This window comes from Nelusetta ayraudi, unplaced genomic scaffold (assembly GCF_046127955.1).
Source record: "Nelusetta ayraudi isolate G7.1 ecotype Tasmania unplaced genomic scaffold, CSIRO-AGI_Nayr_v1 ptg000003l, whole genome shotgun sequence".
NCBI classification, from domain to species: domain Eukaryota; kingdom Metazoa; phylum Chordata; class Actinopteri; order Tetraodontiformes; family Monacanthidae; genus Nelusetta; species Nelusetta ayraudi.
Window position 1 is genome coordinate 622,619 of NW_027466053.1, and position 16,607 is coordinate 639,225.

The 16,607-nt window shown below is 47.3% G+C and overlaps 1 protein-coding gene across 5 annotated transcripts in view; it reads right to left on the reverse strand.

Moving 5' to 3' along the window:
* The window catches only part of fhod3b (formin homology 2 domain containing 3b), an 81,454-nt gene that overhangs the window by 19,476 nt on the left and 45,371 nt on the right, over nucleotides 1–16,607 (reverse strand). For all 5 annotated transcript variants that reach the window (XM_076027126.1, XM_076027112.1, XM_076027128.1 and 2 more), the window contains exons 4-7: nucleotides 13,649–13,716; nucleotides 12,231–12,336; nucleotides 1,115–1,209; nucleotides 183–294 (exon numbers count right to left, since the gene is read on the reverse strand). In XM_076027126.1, the coding sequence (XP_075883241.1) occupies nucleotides 183–294; nucleotides 1,115–1,209; nucleotides 12,231–12,336; nucleotides 13,649–13,716 (381 nt within the window). The remainder of the gene's footprint in view (nucleotides 1–182; nucleotides 295–1,114; nucleotides 1,210–12,230; nucleotides 12,337–13,648; nucleotides 13,717–16,607) is intronic.

The following is a 16,607-nucleotide window of genomic DNA, read 5'->3' on the forward strand; positions in this document are numbered from 1 at the left end:
TTAAAGGTCAAATTCCAAAAAAAGTGGGAATCTTTTAATGTGGCAGCAAGTCAGTCAGTTTTTGGGTTGCTGGGTTACAGCAGCAGCAACAGCAGCAGCAGCAGCAGCAGCAGCAGCAGCAGCAGCAGCTCTGGTCTGTTTACCCGGCGAAGCCGACGGGCATCTCCGCCGGAGCCACTCACCTCTCTTCACATCCACCACATTGACGGCCTTTACGAGCAGGGCGGCGTTGGACTCGGTGTACTCCACAAACACCAGCAGCAGCTTCAGGGCCGTCTTCACCACCAGACGGAACTACACAGGAAGAAAAGCACACTTAACACGCAAACCGCAGCGCGGCTCAAGCCCTAGAATCCCAGCGCATAACACATAATCAGTTTCAGTTTGGGCCCCAAACTTTATTCTGTTTTACTTCTCCGTCCATCACGCAGCCAGTTGCCGTGCGCGCCCGCCTCTGGGCTTCAAACGTTTACTTGGTATCAAATTCTCTTGTTAAAGCTTTCCCATTCCAAAGTGACTCGAGATTTAATAACCTCATGAAAAGTCGAGACAATGAATATATATTTTTACAGCTCGTGGGGACATACAGAGCAGTTCTGAAGGAGTGTGGGAAAGGTAAAAGGTATTTTTGGCTCAAATGCTTTATTACGCTTCGGACGCTCGTATTTCATGGGGCAGGACTGGGCTCATTATGTGAGACACCAAAGGGCAAGTGGTGATCTCACTGGGCTGCCTACTCATTCAAAAAAGCTCTCTTGAAAACATCTGTAACCAAATGTGTGTGTGAAAATTTCTACTTTTCTGAAATGAACACTGATTTTAGAGGCTTTTGAGGTTGAGGATTTTTAAAATGAAGCAATATTTTACACTGAAATATTGAGTACATTTTTGTGAGAGACAGTCTGAATACGCTGTGGAGAAGCAACATAGGACTTACTCAGGGCAGATCTATGACAACATACAATGATGAAGTCTGGCCACTAGGGGGCTGAGAGGCCCACAGTAATGCATTTTTAAGGCGGCGTGATTATTTTGTCACTTGCTTAGATGACAGACACCAGACAGAATGGTTAAGATTCTATCTGTGGGGTTGTGATGAACATGAATTTATTACCTTGGATCCAACCAGAGTGTAGAGCCACTGGACCGTTTCACTGTGTGATATGAGGCCGTTCATCCCGTCCACATACAGCATGATCTGACCGAGAGCTGGAGGGGGAGACGAAGGAGATCAGCTTTAATGAAGCAGGTCAAAACAGTCATCATCTGATCCACACAGACCTTTGTATGAGACTTTGCAGCGGTTCTAAAGACATTTTTCATCGTATTTATTATTGGTAGGAACCACTAAAGATATGGTTTAAATGTAGCTCATGAAAGCTTTGTCAGTACAAACTAAACCTGCAATCACAAGATCACCTTTTGGCAGCACCAAGACGAGAACAAATGGCACTCGACTGTCAATCGTGACAACATCCGAGAACAAACAGGAGCCTCGGTGCACACAAACATTTCAGAAATCACAGCAATTAGGTGACGACACGAGTGCCAAAAGCAGTTATTGTGCACAACTGGAGGGAAGGTATTTTTTTCAGCAGAGAGCCATGTGGACGCTGACATGCCTTCCATCTGTAACAGGATACATAAATATGAAGGCAGTGAGAGCCAAGGGATCCCAGTGAGGGGGGGCAACAGACAGTGTAGGGCTAGCGGTGCGGGGGGGGGGGGCAGCTGAGCAGCCTCCAACCAACAAATTCTTTCTTTATATATCTGGTCTTTTTTTAAAGGTCCCATTTTCTGCAAAACCCACTTGGCTAAAGTGAAACAGAGCAACGTGTCTCTAAACTCCCCAGAAGAAGAAGAAGAAGAAGAAGAAGAAGAAGAAGGAGAAGAAGAAGAAGAAGGAGAAGAAGAAGACTTTTATTGATCCCACGATGGGGAAATTTGCAGAAATGAGGAGAATTCAGTCTTCATATCTTTTATTTGCTCCACTTTTCCAGAAAGTCGGTGCTAAGAAAACAGTTTGTGGCCCGAGGCCCTTCATTATGTCACAAAGGGCACCAACGCCTCTAAGAGGTGAGTGGCAACCCTTTCTACCAGGTGCTGGTTCCCCCCTGAGAAACCGCTGTGCAGTCACCTTGGTTCAGATTCCTCGGATCATGTGGAAGGTCCAAAAAAACAAACAAAAAGTCGTCACCAACATCTAAATCTGAATAACGATCACAAAAAAATCCCTTCAATTCCCGTCATGACGAGCAGCTGAGCGTCTCCGAGATCTGACGACAAGCCTCAAAACTCGACGCTGAAAATGAGACTCGATGAGAAATTCATATAACGACCTCAGTGCGTCTGCAGCGTCTGCCATATATTTATCCTCCCTGCTCCTCTAGAGGGGCATGGAAGCTGTAAAAATGCTGCAGATAAGCCAAAATTCCCAGGTGCAGCTGCTGTGTGGGTGGACACAGAGAGCGCATGTGTGCTGCAGCAGCAGCAGCAGCAGCCGCAGCAGCAGCCGCAGCAGCGCTCCATCTTTTATCGATCGGGGTTAATTACTCCCAGCATTCCTGACAGGCCTCCTCTCCCGTCAGAGCGCCGTCAGCGGCGGCGTGGACGCTGTGACGGATCGCAGGCGACCTCATCACTGTGCGTTTGTGGAGACATGATTAAAGGGCTCAGTAAGCCAGGGCCAAGAGTGTCAAACCCTTCCTCACTCTGTATGGGACCACCGCTGACAGACTGGTGACAACGTGAACGACAGCTGCTGGACTCCTTTTTTTTTTTTTTTATTAAGGAAAACACAGAACATGCAGACAAGCCAAACAGCCAAATGTGCGGGAATTCAGAGCAGTTCTTTAAGGGACGGTTGAGTAATCTTTTGCAGCACAGGCTATTAACTGTGCTGCACACCTGTGCATCTATCTACCTGTTCTGGGGCTTTGCAGGAATTTCCACCAAGAGCGGCGCTGAGAAAACACAAGTGGCCCTGATGAGGCTTTTAAATGTGTGGTTACACAACACGAGGGTTCGGCTGCAGACAGACAAGACTTTGATTTGCCGAAAAGTCACCACAAAAAAAAGTGACCTTTTTATCATTCACCCATGTTGACTCCAAGTATTTTCTTAAGCTGTTACAAGGAAACCATGGGAGATATTTCTTAAAGATTGCTGATGAACTGTGTGTGTCCTGTGAGTCTTTAAAGGGCCAATCTGAAATAAAACAAAAATAGGTCGGTTATTGAAGGGAGCTCAAGCGACCAAAAAAATAAGTGACTGTTGTTAATAAGTATTTATATTGGCAAAAAAGAATGGCTCCATTTGTAAAGAGACACCTTTATTTAGCCTCCATGTATTTACAGTAGCCCAGAATGGAGCTGGTCATGGTTTGTCCTCCAGCTAAGTGGATCCAGGCAAAGTATGACATCAGAAAACAGGGATCGACCAGATTTTTATGGCAATAATCTGGCATATTCACATATCTGCGAGCATTCGTGTACACTTATAAACAAAACAACAAGTCCAACAAAATAGAATCCAGCCTTTAACATAGAAAAATAACAAACTACGCAACACACCACACAAGCATGACCTCTTGGATTCATTAGAACTGCCGCATTATGGAGCTATTTAATGTCAACTGCTATTTAAGCACAATTCAACAATCAGGACCCGGAAACCGCACGGCCTGCGGTTGCCCTGTTAGGTAAAATGATACTGTAACCGTTCGGGGGGGGGGGGAGACTTGGTTGTGGGAAAATGCAGCCTGGCCAGAAAGGGTTTGAAGGAAACATCTAATGACCTTCAATACGGCTGCCTTTGTGAACTTCAAATGGAACTGATTTCCACACACTTGTGAGTAAATTGGCCATGAAACAGCGGCAGAAAAAAAGAAAATCAAGAAAAACCTGCGTGGAACAGTTACGGCTTCAAACGTGTGAACAAATCGTCACACTTTGTGGCAACTTTTCTTTTCCAGCGTGGCGCCAACGTGAGGAGGGGAGACGGCTGCTGCACAGCTTGGCCTTTGTTTTAAAATCCTCTCATACGCAGCCATTGATCACTCTGGAAGAGGGGTAATTAAAAAAGAAAAGAAAGGAAAAGGAAGAAAGCTCATGAAAATGCTGAGTTTGTAGTCTTGGCTTCAGGCACTGATCGCAGGCCAAAACATGTGGCCCTTCAATCCACTAATCATTAGCAGCGCCGCCGAACCTCAAACGAAAAACAACAACAGCAGCAGCAGCAGCGTCAGCAGCAGCAGCAGCAGCAGCACTGTGGAGACTCTCTGCATAAGTATCACGTCAGGAGATGCTGGCAGACGCAGAGCTTCCTCTGAAACGACAGTGATTAGAATATAAACCTTGAGCCTTTATGGGAAATGATGGCCAGAATGGAGAGATTAAGCTAAAAGAGGGAAACAAAAAAACATCAATCGTGAGGCTCCACTGTCTGCGCGGCGCTCTCACTCTCTATCTCGGCGGGCTGCTGGGTCCATCGGACATGTGAACCAGTGCGGGGCGGCGGAGGGGGGCCGCGGCGGACCCCAGGCGGACCCCCGGCTCCTGGCCAGAGGAGAAGTGACAGGAGTGAAAACTGGAGCGGTTGAGGTCTGCTGGAAGTGTTTCTCCTGGGCCTCTCCCTCTCACAACCCACAGCAATTATCCTCCACAGCACGCAGGAATGTGCCGAGAGGGCAGCTCCCTCTCCCGACCGCGGCCGAGGTGAGAGGCACCCGCACTGCACCGCACCGCACTGCACCGCACTGCACCGCACCGCCACGCTGACTCACACGGCGGCAGCGGCACATTCACCAAAATGGCAAATGAACTAATGGGTTTCCACCGAATAAATAAAGTAAAAGAATCAAAGTCTCCCTCGACTTTCTTTCAGCACTGCCCCTCCCCCCCCATGGTTGGAATTTATACAAACTGGGTCAGCCAACCTGTCAGTCACTGCATAACATTATATTTCATTTGGGAAGCGAGCCAAGTCTCCATCCTTTGCAACGCAATTCAGACACTTATCTCGTTTGTGTCGCACAACAGGCGGGAGCCGCACAAAGGTGCAGAGTGTGCCTCCCTCTCTCTCCCCACGAGCTGGGCGTCCGAGAGCTTTTCCTTTGCTTTCCTTTTTCAAAAGGTGGATTCCTCTTCTAGTATGTCAGCGTAATTAGAGTAAATGATTTGAATTTCAGGAGCGGGCTGTTCACTCTTGCATCTGGAGACATGCGGGCAGAGAGACACAGCAGTCAGCGCTGACCTGTGAAGTCACTGTGTTTGTCATGTCCACACTGCTGATGATCCTTCCTGATGGCCACCTGAGTGGCTTCAGGTGAAGATTCATCAAACTACTGTTTAAAAAGAGAAAAAGAAACTGCATCCATGTTTGATGTGTGTCTCTCCACACCAATGTCAGGATGAAGATATCTGAGCCTCCAGTGAGACGTCCAGTTGGATCTATCGGTAACATCATAAATGTTTTCAGATAAATGTTTTGGAGGAACCAATCGGTGGCTGCTTGTCATCTGTAGCTGCTTTTCCATTACAGTTTTTCGCAAAAAAAATAAAATTGATAGTTCTAAAATTTAGACAAAGTTGATACAATTGTGATTTGCAGGTGTTTCCATTGAATGGTGTGAACTGCATAAGATGCAATTCTCTTCAAATCTCGTCCCATCAGACTCCACATTGCCATAAATCTGCATTTCCATGTTGTTTGCGGTCAAGAATGGTTGTTATTTTTTTCTCTTTGATTACTTGTAAAAAATATTCCTTCTCCTCCTCCATGACCCTGTACGTCACGTCCACTGACGCGTTAAGGTGAACAAAGTGTTTCCATGACACTTTTGCAATATTCCTCTATATGACTCCGTCTGAAAAACCACCTCATGAGAGCGTCAAAACCTTTTAGCCGTATCCGAGAGGTTTTTCCAAGTTGAGCTGTTTCCATCACCAGTTTTTTTTATTGCCATATTTAGGTTTTGCGCAATTCTAGGGGTCCTGGAAATGCAGCTTGTGCTGTGAAGTCAGCGCTGCAAGGGGCCCTTAAAAACCAAGCTGCAAATCTGGCGCCGCTAAGGAACAAGCACCGCCCCTTTCTGAAGATCTTTCTGGGGGCCCTCCCTCTTTATTAATTTTAAATTAATGTTTTTATTTAATTGGCACTCACCTCTTATCATTATTGTTTTTAGAGTCTGTGATAAAAATCCTTGGCCAGTTGGGCGGCTCTCACTGTACTTGAACTGGCAGTCGAGGGGTTGCCTTACACGCATTACTCAGCTAATCACTCAGACCATTAGAGTCAGACGAGCCGCCTCTGCCAGCCGATTCCAGTCACTGAACTGACTGCCAGACCCACATTGTAACCAGTTTGGCATCACTGTCCGCCAGTATTCAACATCATTTTAAAGGTCACCAATTACAAGCAGAGACAAAAACAAACCAACAGCAACAAAAGCACAATTAAGACAGAGAACTTCACCCTGGTGTGTTTGAGACACTGAGAAGGCTCTGCAGATGTTTGAGGGCAAAGCGAGGCTATGAACGAGTGCTTCTTTCAATATTATTCACATCCCAATGGCCTGAGGGGATATTTCCGATAAATTAGAAGTGTAACTAAACCGTGTAAAAAGTTTAGGAAACTGCATTAGCACAGAAAAATCCCAACAAATGAGCTTTTCCCAGCCCGTCAGGGGCTTTGGGAGAAAAGCTACTGCATGGCAATGGCCCATTTGTAAAGCCAACTGAAAGATGAGCTGCAGTAAGTTTTTATTGCTCTTGAGAGAATAGTGGTGTAAGTCGGTCTGGTCCTGGCTGGCCATGTGCAGAATTCAGGCCAGAGAAGCAGGAATTTGATGTAAAAAGCCCACTCCAACGCTGTGGAGTTCAGCTCACCAGCTCCGACCCGCTATGGAGAACCTGAAAACTCTTTTTTTTCCTTCCCCTTCTTCTAAATTATAATGTTTGAATCTCAGACAGCAAGGTCAGAGCTTTAAAGAAAAAAAAAAAAGACTGAGAGAAATTACTCAAATCAGAAAAGGTTGTTGTGTAATTGGCTCGTGCACTGAATTGTGATACAGTAATAGAGGCTGCGGTGGCGTCTTTGCTGAGGCTGTAGAAGTTGTGCAGATGAGAAGAGGGAGAAGGAGAAGAAAAAAGGCAGAATATAGGTCAAGAAGGTGGGGTGGATCGGGTTCAGATGGGAGCGGGGCTGCTCATGTGAGGGGTATCTGAAGGGGTCTTTAGGGGTAGGACACGGGGGGAGCGGAGGGCGGGACGTATCCGGTAGGAACCAGTGCTCTGAGCTTAACCAAACACATGACAACAGCTCGTGTTTTTCTGTCCCGTCAGAGGAATTTCTCTTTTTCTTTTCTTTTACCTGCTGTAAAAGGATGTTGACATGATATAGACGGTGGCTCTTTTCTTCTTTCTTCCTAACGAGAGCCGAGTGTATACAAAGCAGCGCTGGATATGTCAGTCACTTTGAAAGCTGGGAATTTAATTTAATAAAGAGGAGGGGGTGGTGGTTGAAGGGTGGGGGGGGGGTCGCTGGATTGCCGACAGCAGAGTGTTGCCAGTGAGGCATAGAGCAGCAGGAGACCAGAAACATGTGCGACTCTCCTTCCCCAAATTTCCTACCATCAAATGAAATCATTTCTGTTTCAGGCTGGTCAAGATATTGTTTTTCACAATGATGTGGTCTCGTGAAATGATGTTTTTCTTAAAACATGCATGTAAAAAAAAAAAAATAGCATTGACTGAACTTGTTTGCGAGGGAGCGTCAGTGATCCCTAGATGGATGGAAAGGTTTTGTTTGGCACGGTTCTGCCGCTGGAGTCACTGGAGTTTGAAAACATGCACGTGTTCCTGTTCGATCTCGCTGCAGATCAGGAATTGGAGCCTCTGCTGGTACCGGGGAGGATGGAGGTGGGGTGGGGTGGGGTGGGGTGGGGCGTTCCTGCAGGTTTCCCTCCTGCTCCACGCACATGTGTCAGCGGTTCCCGTGTTTTTCCATTCAGATTCCTTTTTAATGCCGGAGGATTTCACAGCGAATTTTCCCTGACTTCCCCCTACGCATCGCTCCCGCGCGACGGTGCCAACAAGGAAGCGATTGCACCTATAATAAACTTGCGCGAAAGCCTCTTAACCAGACCCAGACAGAAAAGAAATGCTTGTCCAGATGACGGGCGGTGAAGGGCCTCCCTCAGCGAGAGCAGATGAATCGGTAACGCAGCCAGACAACACACACACACTCCGCTCTGTATCCCACCAGCGCTCCCAACGCCACTGCGACCACGTCTGGCATTTCACTTAACGCTCAGGCTGAACTGTTCAACGAGCAGAAGAAGAATGCAGCCAGAACCCGGCTCAGTTTTAACGACATCAAGTCAAAGAGAACCTACATGTTTAAACAAACCTAATGTATATCTAGAACAGCTGAAGGGATGGTTCAACCACAACTGGAATTTCATCTGGTTGTTCTTCTCCTGGTGACCTGCTAATTATCATTCATACTCAGAAGGTGCGAGCAGAAACATGGATCCTGTCTCGGAGGCTGCATTGGAGATTGTGGCTAAAAACATGGTGTTAAAATCACAGATTCAAAACACATCTCGATTTGAAGATGAAACCATGGTTTCCCCAAAATACTTATCATCCAGAATCATACTGCGATGGCTATCCCAGTGCAATCAGTAGGACGAGACCGCAGTGATACAGCAGCTGTTGTCGAACATTTTCACTTCTTGGTTGCCAATCGTTGTGTGAATCCCACAAATCCAATCAACCGATCTGGAACTGGAATCTTGTCCTAAGTCGACTAAGAGTTGAGGGTCAGGCTGCAGCTCCTTTCTGCAGTTGAGCTCCTCACGTTCTGCCGTACTGGAAGCAATGACGACAACGAGAGGCCCCATTAAGGACCGGGGCACGGTTGCAACAAAAGGGTCTCGTCTTTCAGGTGCACTTGTAGCCCTTTCAAAAAAAGACAGATACCCACTAAAGAAAGTCCTGCGTGAGCCACAAAATGCTGCACTGAGCCCCGTTCTGGGAGCAGTCATCCGCATCGGAGACAGTTTAAGAGGCAATGAAACACTCGACTAGAGCATATCCCTCTTTTCCCAGTGAAGCCCTCCGAGCACCCCCCCACCCCTGCCCCAGGAAGTCAAAGCGCTTTGACTGATGGAGTCATTAATGTTGTGTTATTTATTACAAACACTAGATCCTAAAATGGTAGCAAAAGAGTGAAGGAGAGACGTTAGCAGCAAAGCAAGATGCAGGAATAAAGGCTGAGATAAAAAAAAAAAAAATTTGAAATATTGGCATGACTCAAACAACTCCCATTTCTGCAGAAGCTATAAATCGGCAAAATACAAGCTACAGCTTGTAAGGGATGTATATACATACAGCATGTGATGAAATATGTCTTTCCAGATATGAAACAAATCCATGCTCTGTTTAGGAATGTGTTTTTCCCAATGTGCCTCAGAGACCCTCTTGTTTTGATCCTCGGTGCAAAAAAAGTCTCGCTTCACTTCCAATTTGGATTCGGCGAGATACAAACGTGACGAGTGCGGCGAGAGAAAACGGAACGGCAAGAAGTGCAAACACAGGAAGGTGTTGCTGAAAACACAGCTCGGGGTGAGGAATGTCAACAGAGAAGTTTTCAAAGTGGGAAATAATTGCTTCAAGTTGAGCATAATTGGTTTGTATTTAATGTCCTGGACAAGAGCGCGGACCAACACAGCGATCCTCGGAGCTGCTCGGAGCACTGAAAAGACAACAGGGCTCATTGTTGATAAACTGTTGAGACTAGGTTTCAATATAATTCTTGATGTTGGCAGGAGCTTCAAAAATATTTTTTTTTATAAAGAAAAGAGGATTAAGAGCCTCCGTGTTAAGGTGTTTGAGAAAAAGACATTCTTGACTGCTGAAACACACAATGTGAAACCTTTACTCAGCATAAAGTGTTTGGGAAAGCTGCTGAACGAAACAAAATCTCTGCATTTGTCGCCTAAAACAATTAACATGCAAAGTCTTTTTCTTTTTTTGAAATCAATAAATCTTAGTGTGTTCGAAGCGGTGCAGTGGAGGTGAACCTGGAGCAGCAGATGGCATGTGCACCGACTCAAAGGGTTACCTCACACACTTCCCCACTGATGTGGTGATAAAGGCAGACATGCTTTTTCCCTGCGTTAAAAACACGAGTCTCCCAGGAGCCAAGTCCGACTGAGCCGGGTGTGGGGGGCCCGCGCAGGGGGCCCGACCCAGCCAGGCAGACCCACAGACCCCCAACAAGACTGCGGGAGCGCTAACTGGCCGCAGATACCACCAGGCTTTCCACAAGGTGGTACAAAAATGCGAAGATTTTTTGCAAGATGAAAGAACTGCCGTTGACAATTATTCCCAGAATTGGGAGTTTTAGCCCACATCTTGTGAAAATTCAAGCAAGCAAAGGAAATCTTTCTTATTTCTGGGGATTCGCTGATAGGCAGGAGACAAAACATTTGTAAAGCAAGAGCCCACATTGGAAGTGATGCCGGTGCATGTGCTGAAAACCTTGCATGAAAGGTCATTTACAGTCGGACAAGTGCTTGTCCATTTATGACACTGCAATGACAATGTTTTTTTGTGACTTTTGTGCAAAGGGAGGATGAAGATCCATGCTTCCTCAGCCAGTGAGAAGAAACCGGTTTATATGGGCCTTGACACAGCGTGGAAGTTCTTCTTATGGCAATGAATCAATGTTTTTGTGAACCATATAGGAAAAAAACCCCAGTGAATGGCAGAAGGCGTGAAAGTATTTGAGAACTGGTCCCATCGTTCCCAGAGCAGAGACACTGAGATCTCTCACATGTGGTGGACTCTGACATGTCGAGAAGCCAGCTGTCATCCTCTGCCATGTTTTGACCACATGATTCATCCGTCTGAGTCAGAGAGCAGGCCGGGTTCAGAGGGAGCATCGATGTTTCATTTAGAAACATGCCTCATCAAATCAAATAAACATTAAAGGGCCCATATTATGGAAAATTCACTCTGCCAATGTTTTTGAACAAAAATATGTGTCTCCAGCCTGCCAGTGAACTCTTGCGCGTTGCTCCACTTTTCAGAAAGTTTGTGCTGAAACACGCTGTTCTGGAATTGAGCCCCACGTGGTGTCACAAGGGGCTCTGACGCCTCCTTCCCACCTCTCAAAGCTTGGTGACAACACTCCCTGGCCAGGTGTTGCTTCCGCACTCTGTTTTCGTCCCCTTCCAAATGTGCGCAAGTTCCAACAAAGCATCAATTTTAACAGGTAGTTAAAACAGAGCATATGAGGCTGTAAACAGCGGGCTAAGTATGCTGTTTTCTCCAGGCCTCTGTTTTTCTTTGGACAGTAAATCTTAAGGGCTGCTCCGCTGGAATCTGGACTGATAAATAAAGATGAGGAATGGTGATAAAACAGGACAATTAAAGCAGAGGGAAAATCTGGTTATATTAACCAACATTATGAAACCAAACCCAAACCCAACAAAAAGAAAAACACACTGAAGGCACGTGGACTTGGAGAAGAGTGTGTCGCATGAAACTTTCCAGCAACGTCCAATCAGGCTTTTGTTTACTCACTCTACACAAAATCAGTGAACAAATAAAGACATGACGCACGGACCCGGGTTTACCAAGCCGGGTGTAACAAATTTATGGGAGAGAAAGAAACAACGAAGGGGACAAAGCTGAAGTAAGAAAAAAAAGAATAAAAAGCAAACAAAGGGAAATTAGTTTTACGATCTGCAATATCCTGCTAGGACTTTTATTGGCCACTTAAGCGATGTAGCGGCCCGGCCCCCTCGCAGCAGGCCGTTAAACGGTAGTGACCTTGCAGCCAGTGTTATGAACCCAGCGGCCCGCTGGTATCCCCCCCCCTGCCCCGCCCCACTCCACCCCCCCAACAGAAACCTTCATTCACCTTCGAGCGCCGCGGGACGGATAAATTCATCAGCTGCTGAACTTGGCCCAGTTTCCGCGGCGTCTGTGGCACACATTTCACCCTGTTTACACGCCGCCACTGCGCAAAGTGCGAGAGGTTGGGTCGGGCAGAATCATCAATTTACATGGTGAGTGTGTAAACACATGTGGTCCCGGATGGCTTTATGGGCGGGAGCGTGTGACAGCGCTGATGGATGCCCCCCCCCACCGGTTTTGCCGTGGCCGCCGTAAATTGAGGTGTGAGAAAGCGCGGCGGGAGTTTATAGGCGGACGTACCCCTGAGGATGTAGTTCTGGTAGTTCTGGTCGGCCTCAGCTCCCACTTTTATCAGGCACGTCAGTCCCTCGGCGACCACAAACTCGTGCACCAGGTCCTTGTCGTCCTGAAATGAGGTCAAGAGGAAAAAGAAACGACACACTGAGCCGGAGGCCGCGTGGTTTTATTATTTCCCCCCCCCCCACACTTTGGAATAATAAACATAAAAATGATGGATTTACTTTAGCGTTCCATTACATGTCCTCAGAGTTAGACGGACCACTCAGTCTGGGGATGTTGTGTCTGTGCTCAGTGATAAAAAGGAAACGCACATTTCTGTTCCTTTCACTGGAGCGCTGCTGATAACCTGACTCACCACATGTCCAACCCGGGACGGAGAAAAGAGTTCACACGTGGAGGCCGACAAAAAAAAACTGAGAGGGCGGCTGGTTTAGCAGGCGACCAGTGAGAAGCCTCTTTTTGCTGCAAAAGGTGACATTAGTCAAGTAAGTCATGCAGATGAACCGCAGAGGTCAACTAAACTCTCGCCAGAGGCAGCCAGAGCAAAGACTTGCTGCAGGACTGTGTTTCTGTCCCGAACTAACAGAAGCTGTAACTTCCTTCCTGGCTCTCTTCAATGGAAGCTAATTGGTCCAAGTTTCAGAAAGGAGTCAGATGGAAGGTTTTAAAAAACAGATCTGCAAGAATGCAACACTGGTTTTAATAAAAGAGAAATAATGAGCAGGATGTGGCAAAAGGTCCCCTACAGGATGTTTCTGCATCTTGGCCTGCCTACTTCATTTGCAATGCACCTGCATTAGTGACACCTGATGACGAGTCCTGTCATGTTACGGGCCATGTGACACACATCGCCGCACTGCCATGTTGACAGGCTGGGAAGGATCGGACCATTTAAAAAAAAAAAAAAAGAAGAAGAAATTTCTACGATTAAAACTCCATCAGGCAGCCTGGAGAGCAATTCTAAATCTATTCTGGGCTCTTGTCACTGTCTGCTGCTCTTTTCCATCTGACTGCGGCTTTTCCCTCCCCTTCGATGGCCAGCTGCCCACCAGGCCAGCCCAGCCCCAGTGTGTGATGTATGACTGGACCTGAGTGCGCTGCAGCTGCCACGAAGGCAGAGTCTCCTCTGCAGAACTCCTTGCTTCCAGAAAACAGTCAAAAAAAACAATGCTGCATCCAAGTGTGTGTCTGTGTGTGTGTGTGTGTGTGTGTGTGTGTGTGTGTGTGTGTGTGTGTGTGTGTGTGTATGGTGTGCGTGCACATGTGCACAGCTTTGGTATTGCGAGTGCGCACATGCACACAAATGCATAAATCCTGCAGCCAAACCATTACAAAGAAAACAAAAAGTGTTGTTGAAATCACTGGGTCTCGTGTGCACATTCCTCATGGATTTGGAAAAACATTAAAAGGAAGATTACCTGAAAAATCTGCTTGAGGGAAAATAAGGCTCTGCGAAGCTCCCGTCCGGTCGAGTTGTAGAGTTTTTCTGTTTGGAGAGGAAAAAAGAAAGAGAGAGAGAAAGCGGAAAAAGACTGTGAGACGTGTGGCATCATTGAATATTGTTGACGTTCACAAAGAGAGCAAAGTGAGACTGAAGACGCTTCATAACTTTAGTCGAATTTCCGACGTCTCTTTCATGCACATGTCATCAGACAGCGTTATCCCAGGCATCTCAGCGTGAAGCCAACAAAAAAAAAAAAAAAAAAGGAATCCTGCAAGAGGGCTACTGAGGCAAAGGAACAGTAGGAACCAATCAGAGCACATCTGAGGAGAGTTAGTGAGCTGTGCACGTTTCCTGCTGACAGAGTCGAATCTGAAGCTCACCATGAAAACCCGGCGGAGGCAGATTCTTCCACCATCGCCGCCACAATGCTACAGAAACTACACGGCCATTAATCAGGAACGGAAACACAACAAAGTCACGCGGGGGGGAGATGTGACGGAATACAGATGCCTGCGATACAGCAGCCGCCGACTTCCCGCATCGGCCCTACAGCAAACCCTCAGCACCCTGCAGCGCTGGCGGCCAGGAGGTGGCAGCATTGAGCGCCCTCCCCGGGAGCAGCACGTCTCTGACTCAGCAGAAGCACCGTGCGCGTCCCCGCTGCAGATGCAGCAACAACGCAGCACACCGCGCACTCACGGTGCAGCACTACTGACATTTGGTCTCCTCACGCGCAGATTCTCAGCACCGTTTGAAAGACAACATCTTCAAAGACCCTGCATTGTGCATCTATTCCTGGTGTTGCAGTGACGCAGTAACAGGAAGCAGGTTATTTCTAATAAAACATGAGCGCGTTTAAATAACAGACCCGAGTGGAGGAAAATTGAACCTAGTCTGGTGTAAGTTACACCCCTAAACACATGGAAACGTGTTAAAATCTATGATTCTGAGGTAACCAGCCATTGTTTTGGTTTGGTTTTTACTCATACTGAGTGAGTCAATGAGAAAAAAAAAAAAAAAATTAAACACTAATACATCTCTTCAATCAGTATGAACAATCGTAAATAGCAGTGAAAAATGTGGATCAGATGCCGGTGCATCATCCTGGGAGTGTAACCTCATCTCGCCGCTGTAATCCACCTTGATTGAGAGAGACAAGACAGCGAGGAGACCGCCTGGGACCAGGCCAAATAGGGTTGAAAGGCTGCCATGTGACGAGGTGGCCGATTGAAATCAAACACCGCCGAATCCAGCTCCGCCGCGGCCCCCTTATCTCCACAAATGCCTTGTTTCGAATGTATGACTCAAGCGGTATTTGGTATGAGCGACGCTCTGCACGTTCCGAGCCGTACAAGGCCCAAAAACGCACGAGGACATTTGGATAAAGTGTCGGCCTTTTTACGGAAGAGTCCCAGTCAGTCGCTGGCAGCGGCAGCGGCAGCGAGGAATAAATCTCGCCTGGGCTCCAGCAGTATTAAAAAGAGGGGAAACAGCGCGATGTTGGTGATTTGTGACTTTATAAATAACAGGAAGGAAGTGTGACCGGGTCTTTTCGGTTCTGGCCTGAGGCGGCTGCAGTTGCTAGACAGTTGTTGTTGCCAAGTCGACATCGTTCTGAAACTCCTGACACGTTCTTGCTGATATCTTTTAAAAAAAAAACATCTGATTCCACTTTTTTCCCCCCTCCGCTTTCTCACTGGAGCGCATTTAGCCGTAGCTACGGTCCATTAGTTTGCGTACGATACACGTGATGGCGAGCTCATCCTTTGCTGTTGTGACCTATGACCTTGAAATACTTCACGCATTGACAGAGCAAAGTGCTCAGGTATGCGGTCACAGCTTTTTAACAGCCTCCCCTGCAGGTCAAGGTGGTGCCACCCTGTGGTTGACTCAGAGTTTGGATTAGTGATCTCCAAACAGACAAGCGTTGTGATCAGTGGAGCGCAGAGACAAAGAGGGAGAGGAGCTCATCTCGTCTTCGCCAAACATCGCAAACCAACCTCTCAACTTTCCTGCAAGCGAAAGATTTCAAACAAGCGTTCCCCCTGGTCAGGCCCAGACCAGAACCAGACACAGTGGGTTAATCAGTCAACGCGTCGATTACACTCGTCGCCGCTGAGCGCTGAGCAGCAGCACGGCACAGAAAATATCTGTAACGTGAACCTGAGCTGCCAACGGGACTCGGTGAATCCCAACAGCAGGTTCTCCGTGTGTGACTGTATTCATCAGCCGGCCGCGGCTTGGCAGGGGAGAAAAAAAAGAATCAACCAAGAGGCCCACCGCTCCTCACAAAACATCCTTCCCCGGCTGGCTCCCCGGCTCTGCCCACTGTAAACCTGTCAGAAAGTTCCTCCTGCCTGACTCCAAATGAAGCCCATCTGCGGGAGCATCCGCTTCCCGCACGGCTCCCGTCCGCCGTCCACACACCCCGATGCACCTCCAAGAGGCCCATCTCTAATGAGAAATAGCTCAGCGGGGATTAGTTCCATACCGTTTGGCAGAGATATGTGCCAAAATAGTATGGACTCGCTGCATTTCCCTATTTAGGAAAAAAGAAGCCAAGCGCTCGGCTGGTCAAAGGAAGTTCACTGGAAGCCCCGACGCTGGAGTTCACCTGAAACCCTGGAACCACCTGAAACCTCACATTCAATATCTTTCCCCATTTGTCATGGGCTTTCTATTGGACCGACGCAAACCTGGAGCTACGAAACAAAAGCAAGATGTGATGGATAACCCGCAGTGTGGGAGAAACACGTGAGATGTGACTTGAAGTTCTAACTGGATGTTGGCCCTCAAAAAGCAGCTACTTCCCGGGAAGGAGTGCAACATTAATGCGATACAGAGCACCTGCCTGGCTGATGACCTCACCTTGTGTAGAAAACCAGAGCAGAGCTCGTTTTCTGTCACATTTACAATTCATCGTAATTATCTTA